Source organism: Tachysurus fulvidraco, chromosome 6, assembly GCF_022655615.1.
Source record: "Tachysurus fulvidraco isolate hzauxx_2018 chromosome 6, HZAU_PFXX_2.0, whole genome shotgun sequence".
NCBI classification, from domain to species: Eukaryota; Metazoa; Chordata; class Actinopteri; order Siluriformes; family Bagridae; genus Tachysurus; species Tachysurus fulvidraco.
The window spans coordinates 10,313,569-10,332,545 of record NC_062523.1 but is presented as its reverse complement, the minus strand read 5'-3'; the positions used below and the strand labels follow the sequence as shown (position 1 = coordinate 10,332,545).

General features: G+C 39.4%; 1 protein-coding gene across 1 annotated transcript; it reads left to right on the top strand.

The window, feature by feature from the left end:
- Positions 1 to 5,013: 5,013 nt before the first annotated feature.
- Positions 5,014 to 18,624, top strand: igfbp2b (insulin-like growth factor binding protein 2b). The gene is made up of 4 exons (XM_027164479.2): positions 5,014 to 5,650; positions 12,897 to 13,054; positions 14,824 to 14,964; positions 16,163 to 18,624. The coding sequence occupies exons 1-4, from the start codon at positions 5,266 to 5,268 to the stop codon at positions 16,319 to 16,321; spliced, it is 843 nt and encodes a 280-aa protein (XP_027020280.1). The 5' UTR covers positions 5,014 to 5,265; the 3' UTR covers positions 16,322 to 18,624.
- Positions 18,625 to 18,977: the final 353 nt, after the last annotated feature.

Sequence of the window (18,977 nt, the reverse complement as noted above, 5' to 3'; positions counted from 1 at the left end):
GGTGCACGGTGGCTTAGTGGTTAGCACGTTCGCTTCACACCTCCAGTGTGGAGGTATCCAGGTGGGTATCCGAACACCTTGGGGGTTCGATACCCACCTCCGCCTTGTGTGTGTGGAGTTTGCATGTTTTCCCCGTGCCTCAGGGGTTTCCTCCGGGTACTCCGGTTTCCTCCCCCGGTCCAAAGACATGCATGGTAGGTTGATTGACATCTCTGGAAAAATTGTCCGTAGTGTGTGATTGCATGAGTGAATGAGAGTGTGTGTGCCCTGCGATGGGTTGGCACTCTGTCCAGGGTGTATCCTGCCTCGATGCCCGATGACACCTGAGATAGGCACAGGCTCCCTGTGACCCGAGGTAGTTCGGATAAGCGGTAGTGAATGAATGAATGAATGAATGAATGAATGAATGAATGAATGAATGAATATGTATTGAAGTAATAAGGGAAGTAAGACTGGAATTGTCTAAATAATTATCACCACCAACAACAACAACAACAATAATGTATTACTTTATTTCTGATTATTTATTAATAACCTACTATTTATATTTATTTTGTTAATTTAGTAAAAATCACTTTGGTACTTATTTTTTTTTCATAAGCTTTACAATACAAAACAAAGTCTTTTGGGATCTTAATATCATTAATCTAATTTAGTCAGGCAGTCCAGAATGGGCAAACCCATTGGGGCTTAGCTCTATCAGCCCATTTATACACTTAATTGCAAATATACATTCACCCAGGACAGTTTTAAAACAATTTTAAATCACCTCATTCAAATCACATTAGGAGGTCTGAACGGCATTTTAGTCACATACTACATTTAAAACCTCTCCTAATAGATTGTCAAACTTGGTACCTTTAAGGAAATTAAAACTGCTCACAAAACCACTGCTGAAAAACGTTTTTGTGAAACCATTGGAAACATGATCAGTGCAGTAAAAATAAGTAATGCACATAAACTATCAAGTGTAAAGAGCTCATTTGCAAATTTCACATGTGCCTAGCTGTAACTGGATTTAAATCCAGCTAAACAGAGGCAAATATAAGTTCAATGCATATACACATACAACCCAAAAACAAGGCACAGGAAATGATTAAGCTGATCAAAGACACACAAGCATATTTTTTTTTTCAGTTTTTTGGCAGGGATACACACCCAAAAGTGGCAACCAGAACCCCACCTTAGTCCACTGTAAGTAATACACAGAGCTTCATTAAAAACCTCTTTAACAATGTAAAGTCTGTTTTGCCAGTGTTCAAAGAGCCTGAGAATGAGGATGTCCAGACAATTCTCCACACTCAGCAAAACTATTTATATCTGGATATAATAAGAGGCTGTGTGTTTTGGCATGTCAGAGAGGTCAACATGGTTCAAAGCCAAATTCAAAGTCAACTGAATAGCCACATGGAAATTATGTCAAAGTAATTATGGCAAACAAGGATAATTAGTGAAACATAAAATATGCAGAGTTTAAACTCTATCTAAAACGGTCTTTAGGAATTTATGTTAGTAGAACAGTCATAAACAGGAAGAACATGCACAATGTCAAAAGCAGATTAAGACATAAGTCAATTTCTGCTATCCTGTTCAGGGTCACGGGACATTTATTCATATCTAGGGACAATTAAGTCTAATCATTCCACTTACTTGCAAGGTTTTGGGAAGTAGAGGAAACCAAAAAAACAGAGAGGAAACCCATGCAGGCACAGGGAAGAATGTGAAGCTCCACATAGCTAATAAGCAGAGACTCTGGTGTTGGGAGGCATCAGCAGCCACAGGTGTCCATTCATTCATTCATTCATTTTCTACCGCTTCTCCGAACTTCTCGGGTCACGGGGAGCCTGTGTGTATCACAGGCGTCATCGGGCATCGAGGCAGGACACCCTGGACGGAGTGCCAACCCATCAAAGGGCACATACACACTCTCATTCACTCACACACTACGGACAATTTTTTCAATCAACCTACCATGCATGTCTTTGGACCGGGGGAGGAAACCGGAGTACCTGGAGGAAACCCCCGAGGCACGGGGAGAACATGCAAACTCCACACACACACAAGGCGGAGGTGGGAACCGAACCCCCAACCCTGGAGGTGTGAGGCGAACGTGCTAACCACTAAGCCACCGTGCCACCCCACAGGTGTCCAGTTCTGTTCAATTACACAAATGTATTCACAGCACAGATTTCATAATAGCTTCTAGCTTACATTTTCAGACAGCTGCCTTACTAGACTTACTAGACTAGGCTATTTTAAAAATGCCAAGGCCTGTTTTTTCCTAAAGTTTCCCTTATTATTTAGTGCATTGATTAACAGGAACATGGAAAACATGAATTGTAACCAGCAGCATTATTCCTAATATTTGTGCCATTCATGATTAAACTTAAGGCCATAGTGATCTATATACCAAAACACCTTAATGAACCAGGGCTGAACAGAATATTCCATTATGTTGTCACCATTCAGAAAGATGTTATTTTAATTTAGGATGAAAAAAACATAAATTTCAGTTCATGAGAGCTACTTTGTTCAGATTAATTATGGTTTATAGAATCAATCAATGTCATTACCCATGTACTACTACTTTTGTAGAATCAGGTGAGCTGTTGAAAGCAAGATGAGGAAGCATCCTGTCAGACATTACATCATCGCAGTCTGAGATGCTGAGATGATCCAGACGTCAGCTCTTAACCTGCCACATGGCTTTGTGCTAAGTAGCCCAGACTTTACCCATGGGTCAAAGGCAGGAAGCTTGTTAACCTTGCAAAAGAGTAAAAGCACTTTGTTCCTTATGCTCAGTTTCCTCCTGCTTTAAAAGGTTCAGCCAGTCTGCTGCCAGTCGCTCAACCCCTGGGTACCATATGAATGAGGTTCGTCTTACTGGATTGGATGGATTTAAGTTAAAAACCAAATAAGAAATGTGTTTCGACACTTTCTCCAGTAGGACCATTTAATCAAATGGATTTCTCCATGTTGAAAGTCATAAAGCAGTTAGATGTTGTATGCTATAATCATATTCAGTGTATGTGGTGGAAATTCCTCCAGTATTTTCAGAAAAACTGAACGGCTAAGAAGATAGACGTAATGCTGCCACTGTTACAGTGGCAAACTGCTATACATGGTTTAAAAAACTAAAAATAAATAAAGTGTACCTTTCCTCCTCTCTGTGGTGATATATTTTGTATGTATTAATATGTATGTATAGCATTGAAATGTAGATATAGAGGGATTTGAGGTTCAAAATTGGAACATAATGACCTTTTAGAGTAAATGCACACTATATGCACATTTCTACGTAAATGATATATACTATATGTTCAGATTGAGGCTCCTGTTTCAGTAAGAAGGAACAATACAATGTAATACTTTTTTTTTTAACTGAGAGTTTGTCTGTTCTTACAACAGATATTTACATGCAGTGTTAGCCCAAATTTTTGAACACCCAACATGTTTTATCTTACTAGTTTGCTTTTAACAGTGGTTATATCTTACATACTTTATAATAAGAACAGTGTATGCAAAGTGTATTTTAAAACAATCTAGATCTAATTGGAAAAAGGGTGGACTCAAATTAGGCATTTGTAATATACAACACATATTTGTCTATACATCATGACTGTCTATTATTATTATTATTATTATTATTATTATTATTATTATTATTATTATTATTATTACTATTATTATTATTATTATTATTATTATTATTATTATCTTATTAACAGAATATATATATATATATATATATATATATATATATATATATAATATTTCTAAGAGCACATGTTTTTAATAATTGTGTTTTTTTGATGTATCGGCACTTTAAACATTTCTTTTTCATTAAATATTTGCCCTTGTCATTTACTGGTTACACTAATACTGATTAAAACTGTAATAAAACATTATTATAAAATCCAGGTGTTTAGAAACCCCTGACTGGCTGTGCAGGCTGTACTGTGTTCATTTTCCAACAGAAAAATGCTGCAAGTCCAACTAATCAGTCCTAAGTAGAGCTCTCACATTCACTACAAGACTTTTTACAGTTAATCCCTACAATTACAGGGATTGTGGTAGAGAAGGAACAGAAGTGAGAAAACATAGGTTAGTCTGCTAAATGACTGGTGACTACTCGAAATGTAAATTGTGCATGTTGTACAAAGCAGCGATACTAACTTTCACAAGTAAAACTACTAAAAAAAATGAATTAAAATAAGACCTTTATTGTCAAACATTTCACCTTCAGATATAAAACAAACTGTGTTTACAGACGCCCATCAAATAAGAGTGAGACAGCAATAAATGTATGGGATGGACAGATAGAATCAAGCACTATAGCATGAAAAATTACCTCAAAAGTGATTGAAAATGTTCCCAATAACCAATCACTGCCCACTATTTTTCCAGAAACCTATCACTGTTCACAATGGTTCCTAATAATGAATTACTAGTCACCATTTTCCCCAATAACTAATCATGACTTTCCCAACAATAAATCACTGATCACCTTGTTTGTTCGACCTGCATGCTTTAAACGAAAGAAAAATCAAAGTAATTATTTTCTATACTGAAAAAAATACTTGATTCAATTCTTCTTCAGGTATCTTGCTTTGATATGCAAATAAGGATACTGATGTCATAAAAAATGCAAATGAGTATCTGACGTCACCTGCTGAATTCTTGGGACTTTTTTGATCATGTATTAGCTGCTATAATATAATGCGTAATTAGAGTTACGCACTGTTGCGTCTATTCTTGCCTGTGTATTTTGTCATAACATGAATGCATTAATGGATTTTTCTGCTTCTGTTCCTTCCTGGTTGATATATCCTGTATATTAATCTATGGCGTCACACAGGAGATTTTTCACTGAAGACCTTGATATGCCACCTCTATGTAACCTCTACCAGTTTATGGTAGAAAAGCAAAAAGTTTAATTGCGTCACAGTCATTTTTTCCTCTAAACCCTCGTATTTCTCGTGTACTGTCCTCCAAAACATTGTCACGTGTGTCCGCCTGTGTGCACTAAATCAGGGCTCAAAGTGCTCTTATTTGCCTGTCGGGGTATTTTGTCTGCCTTTTTTCCAGCCGTTGTGTCTGAGGAACATGGCAGCAGATAGGACCCAGCAGACAGACTTGGCAATCCTCACCTGTCCGTAGCCGTTTTTTGGGCTTTTCCGCACCTGAAGCTGACCGTAACGGAATACCGTTATCTGGTTTGTGTTCTCGCGCTCCATAAACTCAGCGCTGCCTCGGCAGAACGCGATGCGGTCGCTGTGCGTGCGCGCTTTGTTGCTCGCCTCCTTGGCGCTGCTCTTCTCATCATCATCATCCTCCTCCTCCTCCGGCGCTGAGGTCGTATTCCGCTGTCCGAGCTGTACAGCGGAGCAGCAGGCGGCGTGTCCCAAACCCCCGACCCCATGCACTGAGCTGGTGCGGGAGCCGGGATGCGGCTGCTGTCCCGTGTGCGCGCTGCAGCTCGGAGAGCAGTGCGGGGTTTACACGGCGCGCTGCGGAAGCGGCCTGCGCTGTTCCCCGGGCGAAGGCGCCGAGATGCCGCTGGACGAGCTGGTGAGGGGACTCGGGCGCTGCCAGGTCAGAACCGATAATACAGACGCGCACGATGAGCGCGACCTCGAGTCCGATTACGGTGAGTTACGCGTAAAGTGCATTAGAAATGTATGCAACATATATGAATGTACTCATAAACAGCACGAAATGCATTGTCTCACACATGCATTTTTTAACCAAATGCTACGACTCGATTCGTATTAAAAAAGTTACAAAGGCTAAAGTTGGGGGCGTTTACTTGTCTTACGACTTCATTCGTACTGTACGAGATCCGACATACAACGAATTGCATGTACCGAGCATGCGCTACAGTAGTATATAGGTTCTATCAGTGCCCCTCAAAGTGGGTGTTTTTACTGCGGGATTTGATGAACTACAGGAAAGCTTTTGCATGAAATAAAGGAAGGTAAAGGTGATTTCAATAGCCCAAAGTAGACATTGGGCCTAAGCAGACCTTTATGCAGTTGTCCAGGATAACTCAAATTGTCTGGGGTGAGAGGCCCAGTGCATTAACATGTCATGGGGCCAAAATTCATAACGGCTGTCAGCCCTCAGGGGTCCATAAAGCAAAGCCAGTGAGGCGTGAGGTCAACAATAACAAACAAACAAAAAAAGTGTGATAGAGATCACAACCATGATCAAAGCTAGATATATGATTTCTAAAATTATAATATTAAATTAATGTATATTAAATGTATATTAAATGTATATTATTATTATTATTATTATTATTATTATTATTATTATTATTATTATATAATTTATATATATATTATGATAAAAATGTTAATTACTTAATATTGTGTAATATAATATAATACGTTAGACTGTTTTCATATAATAAATCTGTGCTCTGATTGAAAAACACATTTATTCCATCTTTAAAGTTCATTACTGCTGTTGCTGCAAAAACAAAAAAAAAACCAACAAAAAATAATATTTTGACACTCATAGTTCAGTGAGTTCAGCACAAGGTTTTGCTGCGTTCAGTGTACATGTCAATACACACATGATTATAAAGCTTTGAAACTTGCTGCTGTCCTCATTGCTTTTAATCCTCTTCCTAGTGTTTGTCATGGACTGTGAGTACTCTTATCAGACCATTGTTTGATTTCTTGTTTTGTCATTATTAAACTTATAACTTAGTGCTATTTAAAACTTCTAAAATATCAAGTTACTTAAGCAGGTTGCTACTGATTGACTGGCAGGCCATTGCCCTCCAGTAAACAACCCATTACATGTTGAACTGTTGATAGTGGGCTTCTGCCTGTTTCTTTGACTATCTGACATTATCAGACTAGTTAAGCACATGACCTTGATTCTAAATTCTTCAAAACTTTTTTTTAATAATCACAAAAGCTACACTTTGCCAGAGGCATTTACTTTGAAACAAATTGGCTACCATTATCATAACTTGCCGCTAAATTTCCAGGAAATCAAAGAGGGAGAAAAGCTAATGTAGTTTGGCAACAATTAGCATTCTGAACTTTGAGCTTGCTCCAGTCTCTCAAGTGAATCTGCCTGGCTGGATTGGTTTGATATTTCTGCACAAAACATTGTATTTTGTGATGCCCAAAAATTCGAAAACTGGATCTGCCAAACCACCAGGGGTGAATAATCTGGCCGCATCAGGCCTGGTGACTCAGATTTGCTGTTACACTGGTCCAACACTGAAACAGGATAGTTTTCACCAAGTTGTGTTCAATAACATCAACTGTTAGTATTATCTAGTTAAAATTCTTTTGTTGTTTCTCTGTATTTTCAGGTGCCATCATCTTCATCAGCAGTGGTTTCTAAAGTTCACTCTTATGTTTTCTCTCATTAACATTATATGTGCATTGTGAAATTCAACTAATGCTCCATCACAGCCCTGCATGGAACATGGGAAATATGGCTCAGCTTTGTTAGTAATTTTGATAATGTGTACTCCAGAACATGGATTATTCATGCAATGCTTTCAATGTAGGGTTGCCCAGTAGCAAACTTAATCATGAAACATACAGTATTGATCAGCAACTTCACCAATGTGCTTGTGTGGCTTCTGCTGATATACTGTATGTTTATAACCATCAGTTTAGCTTCTTTCCCATTGAAAGTATCATTTATAGTTTATAGGTTTGCATCTAGAGGCCTCAGGTTTACCCAGAATCGATTATTTCTTGGTAGTGGAAATTGTGTAAAACTGTTTGTATTGCTTCCATTCATGTTTTCAGTGATAAAGTTCACTTGAAATTTGGAGGAACTAGAACATTTAGGGGAACTTAGAACTAGGTATTAACTAGAACTGTTTAAGAGACAGAAAAGTACAAGTTCTTTTGTCTCTTGCCCCCTCAGTCTGATATCTCTCAGCTTTAGTTTTATCATTTAAAGACCTCTTGTCTGTTTGTATTTCATTTCTTCCACTGAGGCATGAGTATTCTACTTGCCTTTAGAAGCCTGAGGGAGTGTGATGTGCTTGGACCTGTCCAATTTCCCCCTCCTTCCTCTCTCCAGCACCCCTACAGAGTCTAATTAGAGTGGGGATGCCTTGGGTGGCGGCTGCATGTCGGCACCTGTGGCCCCAGAGAGGCTCCTTGTGGCCGGCTTGACTTATTTTATTTATTTTAACATGTGCCTGAGGCCAAGGTGAGGGCATTAAAAGTGTCATGGGTGTCAGCCAGGTGGTGGAAATAAATGCTCGTGTACTCCCTGAGCTCAATACCATACCCAGATAACAGAAGAGTGCAGCATGGTTAAATTTACATTTACATTTACAGCATTTGGCAGGCGCCCTTATCCAGAGCGACGTACAAGAGTGCTTTTAAGTCTCTATCATTACATCAAAGCAGTATTCTCAGACTGTCACGTCCGACTGTCAATCACCCCATGCTAACAGACAAATTGATGTGAGGCCTTAGGTGGTGTTTAACTAAAAGTAGAGCTAGTTGAAAAGTGAGACAGATGAACCGTAAACAGATGAGCACTCTGCATTAACTGTAAAAAAAAAAAAAAATAGTTTTCTCTGTTAAGACTAAAAATATAGCCTCAAGCCTGAAGTGTGTCTGCATATTTGCATGTTCACAAGCATGAGGTCAATGCGGGAAGAACTGCACTGGACGACTGTTGGTGTTTAGCAGTGCGTGTGGTGCTTGGTGGCAGTTTTGACATTTTGCATTCAGAGCAGAACAATATGAAAAACAGTGTTTTTATGACCTCCTCTCTTATATTGTTGGGTATTTAAAGTGGTTTTGAACTTGGAGGCTGTTTTACTTTGCTTGTTCTATTGCTTTTTTGATAAAAGGGTGAGCCAATGTTTCTAAGTTCTCCATTTAGATAGTGTATATGGTAACCCCTGGTGTAAATGTCAGATGCCTAGCCACATGCTAGGTGGGTGTAACAAAGTTGCTGTTGCTCAACAGCTTGTTAAAAGCCTGAGATTTGGCAGCCTTCAATAAGTAAAATACAGTTACCATGGTGCCAGATAGAGATCAACACCATGCTACAACATGAATCCAAGTTGCTGATACCATTTGTCTTTAGCAACATCTCCAGGAAATCCCCTCTGAGGTTATTTTGTATCAGAGTATTTTTTATTGAGCAGCACTAAAAGTATGTTTAACCTTTAATGTGTAACAAGAGCAGCTCCTGAATAACAGAAGACAAAAGTGTACGTTATACTGTAATTGCATTTACGTTTGCATGCTCTGATATATTCATTGCAACACATTAACAACACATGCACACATGCACACACACGCACGCACGCACACACACACATACACACACACACACACACACACACACACGTCTTACTACCCTTGTGAGGACCTTCAATTAGCATCCATTTTACTCCAGTCAATTATAGTGTTTCTTCCACATGGGGCTCAAGCAAATGTTGTCAATGCCGTCAGATATGCATTTGTTAATGGAGACATGTGGTCCCCAGCAAGATAGAAAAACATGACCACATACAGATTCTGCACATGATGGGCCTGCAGGCATTTCCCTGTGCACACTGATGTTTGCTGATTCATCATCTCTACATCAAGTGGGATTCTGATGTACAACACAACACTGCTGTCTCATCTTTGCAATTATATTTACAGCTAAGACAAAAGAGTACTATGGGTGCATACTGCTTGGGAGGCAGCTCACAGTCTGAATGCTATATAAGATCATTTATTATATTTTGTTTTCAGATTAAATAAAAACCACAATATGCAAAATGTACTTCAGACAAGAACATAAGAAAATCTAAGAAATGAGTGGACTTGATAGAGATTATTACAAACATTTAAAGAGGGTTAATTAAAAAGGGATATGTTTAATGGTTGCATAAGTATTAACATCCTTGGGTCAGTACTTAATATATTCTTTTCATTCTAATGATGTTTCAATCCCCGATTGATTCTTTTTCACATCTTTGCCCTGGAATTTATTTAATAGCTCTTTGATCTCTATGATATTGCTTTTATGCTATGGAATATTCTCAAAAAAACGTTGAGACACTCTAATAACAGCTGTATCATATTAATTATGTAATATCTCATTGAAACCGGATGTACCTGATCTAATTCAGGGGTTTCACACTGGTACTGGTACTTGTGCAATACTTATGCAAGACACTGTCTGTGGTGAAGGACTTCACCACAGTGAGGGGGTGTTTTTCCCATTCACTGGTTATCAGCATTTAGGTACAGTAGGATTGTAGGCTACTTTCAAAGTGTTAAACAAATCCCACAGCACTCTTAGGAATGCTCACCAGAGACTGGCCCTTTGCCAACAGCTAATTCGAAAATTCAGCGTGACGCGAAGGCAGTTTATTCTTCTGACCTATAACTTTAACCATTTATAGGCTGGAATGTGCCTTGTTCACTTCATTCAGCTCTGTTTTTTTTTTTTTTTTTTTAGATTAAAATGCTAGAAAAGTGGCCATAGATACTTTTCACCCCACTTGACATTTCTTTAACATTATTCACTTTGACATTTTCTATAGAACAATCAGAAAAATTCAGAATAATCAGCAACCACACGCAGTATAGTCAATTTGCATACAGTTTTGCTCACAAAATATCTCAATTCTAACCTTAAGGCCCAGACATTGTTATATTTTACATCTAAGTTATAAAAAAAAAAAAAAAAGCTGGAGTGTAATGTCAGAAATGTATATTAGTAACAGCAGGAGTGCTTCCTGTACTGCTGCTCTAGGGGGACATATGTGGAAATAGCACATGAAGGCAAAAAGAGAAAACTGTGTAGCTGAGCTATACTGTATAAGTAGCTATGTAAAGTATGTAGTTATTTATGTGGAACATTTTGAGTTCAACCTGTAAATAATATTCTCACAATCAAGTGTCTCACAGTAGAGGATGTGTTTCCTTTGAGTCTGGTTCCAACCAAGGAGTCTGATCGTCATCGCCTCATGCCATCTCAGAGAGATTTTCCTTGTCATGCATGCCACTTGTGTGCTTATTAGAGATAGAAAATCAACATCCAGGATTTCTATAGAGCTGTTTCATGACAATATCTACTGTTACAAGTGCTGATAGAGTACAAGCGTATTGAATCGGAGTATGTATGCTGATATACATTCTTGTACTAGTGTACTAGTATACTGTAAATTGCAACTCAGATGCTGCAATGTACAATATTTCAAAACAATACTTAAATAGATTAGGTGAGATAAATGTCATGACAAATCTACACATACTTCAAAGATGATATCTTCCTCAGGCCAAGGTTCAGTTCCACCAGAGAAAATAAATGATTTGATGCCTGTATATGTACTGTGAATCAAAACATAGCCCACACACTGAATGGAAAGAGGAAAGAAAGAGGTATTGAAGGGACTTTGAGTAGGAGGTGTTGCTGGGACTGACCCAGGAATGTGACCAAGGAGAGGGGATGCTTTAGTGTCTACGTAACTGCAGGTGTCCACCAAAACGCACACCCACCAGCAATTTTTGAAATGAGGCAAGCTCTGGAAAACTTGCCCAGCAGTTTCTTGATACTATTCTTAGGCCTGTTCCTCATAACCTGGCATGAAATTCAAGACTGAAGCAGCTATGGCTAGACAATGCACAGAGTAGTCATCCTCCTTCAGCTGTATCAGATCCAGTGCTCAGGCATGTGTTGACATTAAGCCAGTCACTGTTTCAGCACCTAGAACTGGGCACATGGCCTACGGGTGCTACTCTCCATGGCACCCATTCCTTCAACTGTGCACACTACCGAAAATTATGAGAGCATGGAGCCAAGTAATGTTACCGAGCTAGCCAAACAGCCACTGAATGACCAACCCACATTAGAACTGACATTTACCGAGAGTGACATTCCCCAGTGTAGTCCCTCAAGGGAGTGATTTGAATGCCAGGACAAACAGAAAAAAGGAAGGGATCATTTGATGGAAATGATGGTAATTGCACCATGATAGTACCCTGATTATAGAGGACAAAAATAAGCATGCACATGTGATCTGCCGGTGGCCAAAAGGGACCAAGAATGAGGTCATACACTTATGGGATCATAAAACAGACTGGTACCAGACTGGTACCCCTTGCATTGGAATAGTAGAAACACACACACACACACACACACACACACACACACACACACACACACACACACACACACACACACACACACACACACACATATATATATATATATATATATATATAAAATTTTCTAACTAAAATTGTTCATGAGAAGAAGGCAGCTATTCTGCTTTGTAAAGTAATTGATTGATTGTAATAGCTTGTTATCTCATAATACCTCCAGTGCCCATCTCAAACAACCATAACCACAAATCCTCAGCTGTGATCTAATCATCATCAGTTTAAGTTCCCACAAATTCCAGTACCTTTCATGCTACTGGCCATGAACGTGGGTGGCTTGTTTAGACATTATTCCATTTTAACTAATGTCTTAGGGAGGCACAGTGTGTAGCATTCCTGACTCAAAGCTTCAGGGTCCTGGGTTCAATCCTTCGCTTGGGTTAAAAGTTGTGCTGAGTTTGGTCCTAGTGTTCACATATTTTCTCAAGGTTTTTTGGTTTCCTTCCACTGTCCAAAAAACAAGCACGCCAGATCCACAGCTTCCACTTCATGCCTTTTCCAGCATCTCTCTTATTTGAAGAAATAAGAGCAATGTATTGGGGTCACATATTTGTATGTTTCAAACCCTCCCCTTGCCCCTACCCCTTATTTGAGACTTCATACCTTTTTGTACAACTTGAGACACTCTGTCATTTTTTATGAATTTAAAATTGTGAAGCCACATTCACCTGTTTGATTATTTCTCTATCTGTAATGTATAAATAGAATGTTTAACATTCTGTCTGTCAGGAGAACCTTATGCCACGAGGCCTCCGATCCTGAGGAAGCCAAACAGAGATGCCAACTACTGGCACATGAGGGAGACTATGTTTAAGCATCACCAGAATGAGCAGAAGACCAGAATGATGAACCGTGTGGATGAGCCCAAAAACCCTCGTCCCAGAATGGTAAGATTCTGTTAGGGTGGACGTAAACAACACTGATCATGACCTCTTACACTACTCGCATCCCAGTAAATCAAACTTATAGACACATGGCCACAGGGATAGTGCAGGGTGTCAGCTAGGGTCTTTGATGGACTAGAATTAATTTTGAGAGGCCTATTATTACATTTTATATTATGTAGTCTCGCTGACTGGTGTACTAAGAGGTTACAGGTTGCAAAAATGAGGTTTTTCCAAATGGGTGCTGGGCTTTTTCTCCATGATAGGGATGAGGTAGGATGAATGTATACGTAATAATTTTGATACACCACTGGATTATAATAGCACAGACTCTGCAAAAATTCATGCAAAACCTCACAGTGTTTGGCTAGCATTGTGTTCGGTACAGCAGTGCCATCTTCTGGTTACCACACTAACATCACAACTAGAAAGTTAATAGCCAGAAAATAAATAAATAAATAAACAAACAAACAAACAAATAAATAAATAAGAAAGACATACTGTATTGGATGCATTGTTTGTGTGATGAATAAATTTCAATACATTAAAAGGTTGTACAGATAAACAATTGTAGAATAGGTAGAGCAGCTGAATGTGCTCTTTATATGTCAGAACATATGTAGTTCTCCATTCAATATTTTGAGGAGTTTTTTGTCATTATTAACTGATTGGTGACAGCAGAAAGTGGCAAATGCCTTGCTGGAAGAGAACAAACGCTTGGCATCATTGGTAATTTAATATGAGCTAGCCCTTATCACGTTGGTATTTCTGCAACTTACCCTTATCACCTTTGGCCATCACATTTATCTACAGCAAGTTAATTAGCTTTTCTTGGAAATGTACCATGCCCTACCTGGATCTTCTAAGTCTCCAGCCAGCTGACTGCTGCTGCATGACTTCATCCTGAAACAACATTCCTAATCTTCCATTTCTGTTCTCTGGCTGTAGCCAGGTTGTTTCGGCAATTTCTTGCACAATATTTTTTTATTTATTGATATTTGTATGTCACAGTTCAGTACATTCAGTACATTAGAAAATTATTCCTGTCCTGAAAAGCTATTTTTATTATTATTATTATTATTATTATTATTATTATTATTATTATTATTATTATTATTATTATTATTGTAATATAAGAATAACCATGGTATTATGAGATTTTTCCAACCTGTAAAACAACAACAATGCTATATCAAATTTTCCCCTGTGATTAACTCTGTGTATGCTGTTGGCTAAAGACATGCAATGAAAGCATTAGAGATCAACAGCAGAGACAACAATACGACTGGTGTAAATGTATAAGGGAGTAACCAGGAAACCTGGAGCTGGATTTAGTATGAAGGAACGATTGAGAAATTGCTTATATTCATCCAGCACCCATCTCCAACAAACAACAGAGACTGCATGAATATGTCAGATTGATATGTTGAGAGCCGGGACCTGAGTTCAGCAAGCACTCATCTGCAGAACTATGCTTCCAAATGATATGGATAAGATCCCTGGCATGGCCCACTTTTTGTACCCTCTTATCCTGGGCCAAGCAAAAAGCAGCCAGAATAAGAGACAGAAGAAAAAAAAAGGGGGGGGGGGTGTTAGAGAGTAATAGAGTGGCGCCTTTCCTTGTGATAGAAGAGAGACAGAAAAAAAGAGTGAAAGTGTAGCCCAGAGAAAAAAAAAAGAGATGAATATCGGCTATGTTTCCTGAAGCTGCCGGACTGGTTCTTATCTTGCTTTCTCTCTTGTCTACTGTGTGTGTCTTTCTGGCTGAACAGAGTCAATGTCAGCAGGAGCTGGATAAGGTGCTGGAAGAGATCTCCAAAATGACCTTCCATGACAACAAGGGACACCTGGAGAACCTGTATGAGCTAAAGTTTCCAAACTGTGACAGTAACGGACAATATAATGTAAAACAGGTATGTTGTAACATGACGGGATATATAACTGACCTAGCTGCTGGAATTTCACTATTTTATCCATGCTACACTGAGAGTCATCCTTTATGGAACATCTGACTGCACCATAAAGAGCTTTTGAATAATAGTCTGTTTCAGGGTAAACATTTAGCTTTCCATTTTCCATTGATTCATTTGCATCTGTTACAGTATGATTACATTCGAAGCAAAAATTTGACCCGAATCAGGATACTGTATGTCTCAAGCATGCAGCTGAGCATGCAGCTAAAGCGTTAAGGGCCTGCGATAGGGCCCAATAGTTCTTGCCCCTGGGACATTAAGCAACATGAAGTAAAATCAAGCAAAGGCATCTTCAAATCTGTCAACACTTTTTTTACTTAGAGAAGAAAAAGCATGCACAATTACTAACACATCTTGCAATCAAACATGAAGCAATATATAACCTCTCATCCACACTGTGCTTGCATAGTCTGCCCTAAAATGAACTAGAGTAGAATAGGGATTAGAATAATCGGAAAAACACTTTCGGAAGTAATAGTGCTCTGTTAAAGCAGCAACAAAGTCTAAGCTGCAAGTTACAAGGTCATAAACATGTTTGCTTACTGACTGTCTCCAGCCTGTGGGAAGTTAGACACTTATGTTTTGCAGTTGCAGTCTTTTTTTTTTTTTTTTAACCTCTTGCATGTCCTTGACTTAGACCCACTTATTTTTAGAGCCAAAACAATGATATGCGCAATCTTTCTCAGCATAGTGACACATAGCGTTACATGATAGAGGTAAAACAAGGCCAATCTTCCCTGGTACAAATAAAATGATCGCCTTGTTTTTGTGTGTGTGCTCACTTTTCCCAGGCTTGAAAAGTTTACCTCTCCACCCTGAATTGTTCTGTAAAACATCTTGTTCCTTGTGTAATTAATGTAACTGTCAGGGCTTTGTCCTTTCCTACTGAAGGAAAAAATTGGAAAGTTTGTTTTCTTGCATGTTTTTTTTTTTTTTCGAGGTCCCTGTTTAAGCTGTGTCCGATTCAATTATGACCTCATTTTGGGAGTGCTCAGTGGGGGGTCAGAGAACCGTGCTGTGACCAATGAGGCGGGTACAGTCGTTGCCGGGGTTTGGCTCCACCCTCCACATCTCGCTTGTAATCACCGTACTGACCACTTCATTAACCATGGAAACTTCCTGGCTCTTTTTGTTCCAGTGCCACATGTCCACCCACGGGCAAAGGGGTGAATGCTGGTGCGTGAACCCTCATACTGGTATCCAGATTCCTTCTTCCATCAGAGTGAGAGGTGACCCAAACTGCAGCCAGTACTACGGGGGACCTGAGCTCAAGTCCACTACCAGCCTGTACAAATAGATGTGGATGAGTGGAGCGACAGAACAACGAGAGACAAAGCTAGAGAGACAAGTGTGCAAGCATATATTTTTGTGTGTCTGTATGTGGAACTTATTTCAAACCTGTTATGATTTGCATTTTTATTTCATGAAATAACAATAGAAAGCACCACATTCAGACAAATGTGAACTACATATATGCTACATTTAATGACAATAGACTGGTGTTGTGTGCTCTTATTATAGCCTGTACATTAACACAGTTAGTCTAGACACTCTTCTCATCCAATGACTATTTGCTAGTGTAGCTGCAGTACAAATCCCAGTATGTAACAGTTCGTGCAACTTCGTCTATTTGGTCCCATTCCCACCTTCGTTTTAGAGCCAGGCTAACATAAGCTACAACCACTCCTGTGCTGCTGCTTGTATAACATTAAACATGTACCAAAGTAGGAATGCTAAAGTATAATTTTAAGCAGTGTCCTGCTAACAATGTACTTTATTTGCATGGATTTGTTTTCTATGTTTGTCCCTCCTTTTTGTGGTTGTTCCATGTGCACGGACACCATCAGTGCTGTTTACTTATATTCAAAACCGCCTCCTCTCTTTGACTCACCCTACCGAACCATGTGGAGCTGCATGCTCTGTACTGGCCTTGTCTGTGGGGTGTTTGCAGGGTTACTCAGTGCACAGTTGCGTGTGTGTATATATGCATGTGTATTCGTGTGTAGCCAAAGTTGGCAGCTGATTGACTTTTCCCCCTATTCTCTCCTTCCAGTCATATGGGGAAAAAATACGGGTGGAAAGGTAGGGAACAGAAATTGTTACTAATGATGTGCTGACAGAGGTCAAGATTAGGACACAAAGCTGACACTGACAAATGCAATATTAAGTGGTTTAAGTACCTATAAATAAACACAGGTTTGCAAATATATGCCTGCAATGCAGATGGGCTGTACTTTATATTTTGCTATTTCACAATTCCCATGACTGGGGGGTGACTGGAGGGCCCGTTTGGCATTTGGAAGATTTAGTGGTTGGTTTAGAGGGGATCTCGAGATGTGTGAAAGGATGCCGATTGGTCCACAGGTTGATGGGGGCTGCTAAGCTTGCCGTGTCAGGAGCTTTCCCACCTGGTCTGATTCGTTTAGTGTAAATGTTGTGCGCTTGGGCAGCGATTGTCCTTGAAAGCTATAGTTACAGTACATTTTTTTCGGTCTGTGAAGTACGATCATGCTTGACTATCTGTCTTTCCATCTTTGTCTCTCTTGTTCTCCCTTTATGTTTCTCTCTCTCTCTCTCTCTCTCTCTCTCTCTCTCTCTCTCTCTCTCTCTCTCTCTCTCTCTCTCTTTCTCTCTCACTCTGTCTAAAGTGTTGCATTGGACAGATTAAATAGACAGGATCCATAAATAGCAGCTGATATTAAGTCGATTGTAAACAAATGGTGCGTAGGCCTAAGAGCTCGGTGAAAAAGCCGTTCTACTCTCTTTGGAGATTTCTGTGAGCTTTGCCTCTCAGATAACATATTAACCTTCACTAGCTCACATGGTGTTGCCATGTCCAGCTCGCCTTTAAAATTAGCTTTCATAGATTTTCTTTTTTTAGAGTGTATTATGGTGCTACAGCCTGGCTCTCCTAAACCCTGCTCCCCCCCATGTGGGGTTTTGGGGCCAGCACATAGGCTGCTGAGACTCTGGCTACGAGTTTTCCATTTGGGCTGGCTTCCAAAATAGATTACTGCCTCCCCTCTGGTGGTACAGTAAATTTTATGGTAGTTTGAGTCTGACCTAGTTTGAAAACAAAGCAAAACCAATTCCTGTGGTTTTTTGAGCATATTGATTTGCCAGAGCTGTGCTGAAGGAGTGAAAGAATTTGGTTGTGTGTGTGCAGAGGGGGTTGCTGTGCCATGCCTGTAGCCAGATGACAGAGGGAAGTGGTGTTTGCCATCTGCTGCAGTGTAAAAATGTCAGAGCTGCGTGCTGTTTGGACGGCTTCGGACAGGCGACAGGAATTTCTTAAGCAAATCCTACACAGCACACAATGTACTAGCCTCACACACTTTCACTTTTTACATTTTTTTCCCTTTTTTTCTTGTTGTTGTTGCATTGCATGCCACCGAGTATTGGGAGGCACACCAGCATCAGATAGTAAAGTTTACTGGTGACCACTAATGCAGCATGCTTCTTGTATCTTTTCTCATTGGAAATGAAGTGCCTGCTTGCAATTCAAAAAGGGATTGTGAAAGCCATACATGCATGCCAACCAACAAAGATATTTTTAAAGGCCTGTAATAAATGACAATATGATTAAACATGTTACTTTCAGCCCTCGTGTTGTGCTTCTTTCATTAAAGTTTATAGAAAAAAATGGACACAACAGACTAAAAGTGAGTTGTTGTTTTTTTGTTTCAACTCTTCCATAGAGACAGCAGTCATTGTGGTTGAACTGTACATTGTATGTGTTGGGTTGGCTGCCATGACATTGGCACAAACCTACCCCAAGGGAGTTTTTTTCTCTTAAAAACAAGAGATCTGTAAGACAAAAACAATCCTTGAAAACAATCAAGAAGGAACCATTGGCTCTTTTTGTATTCCTTTTAGTTATGGCTATGTAACATAGTAATCATACTGTTTTCTTAGCGGAACAAAAGTTAGACCTAAGAACCTATTTGGTTATT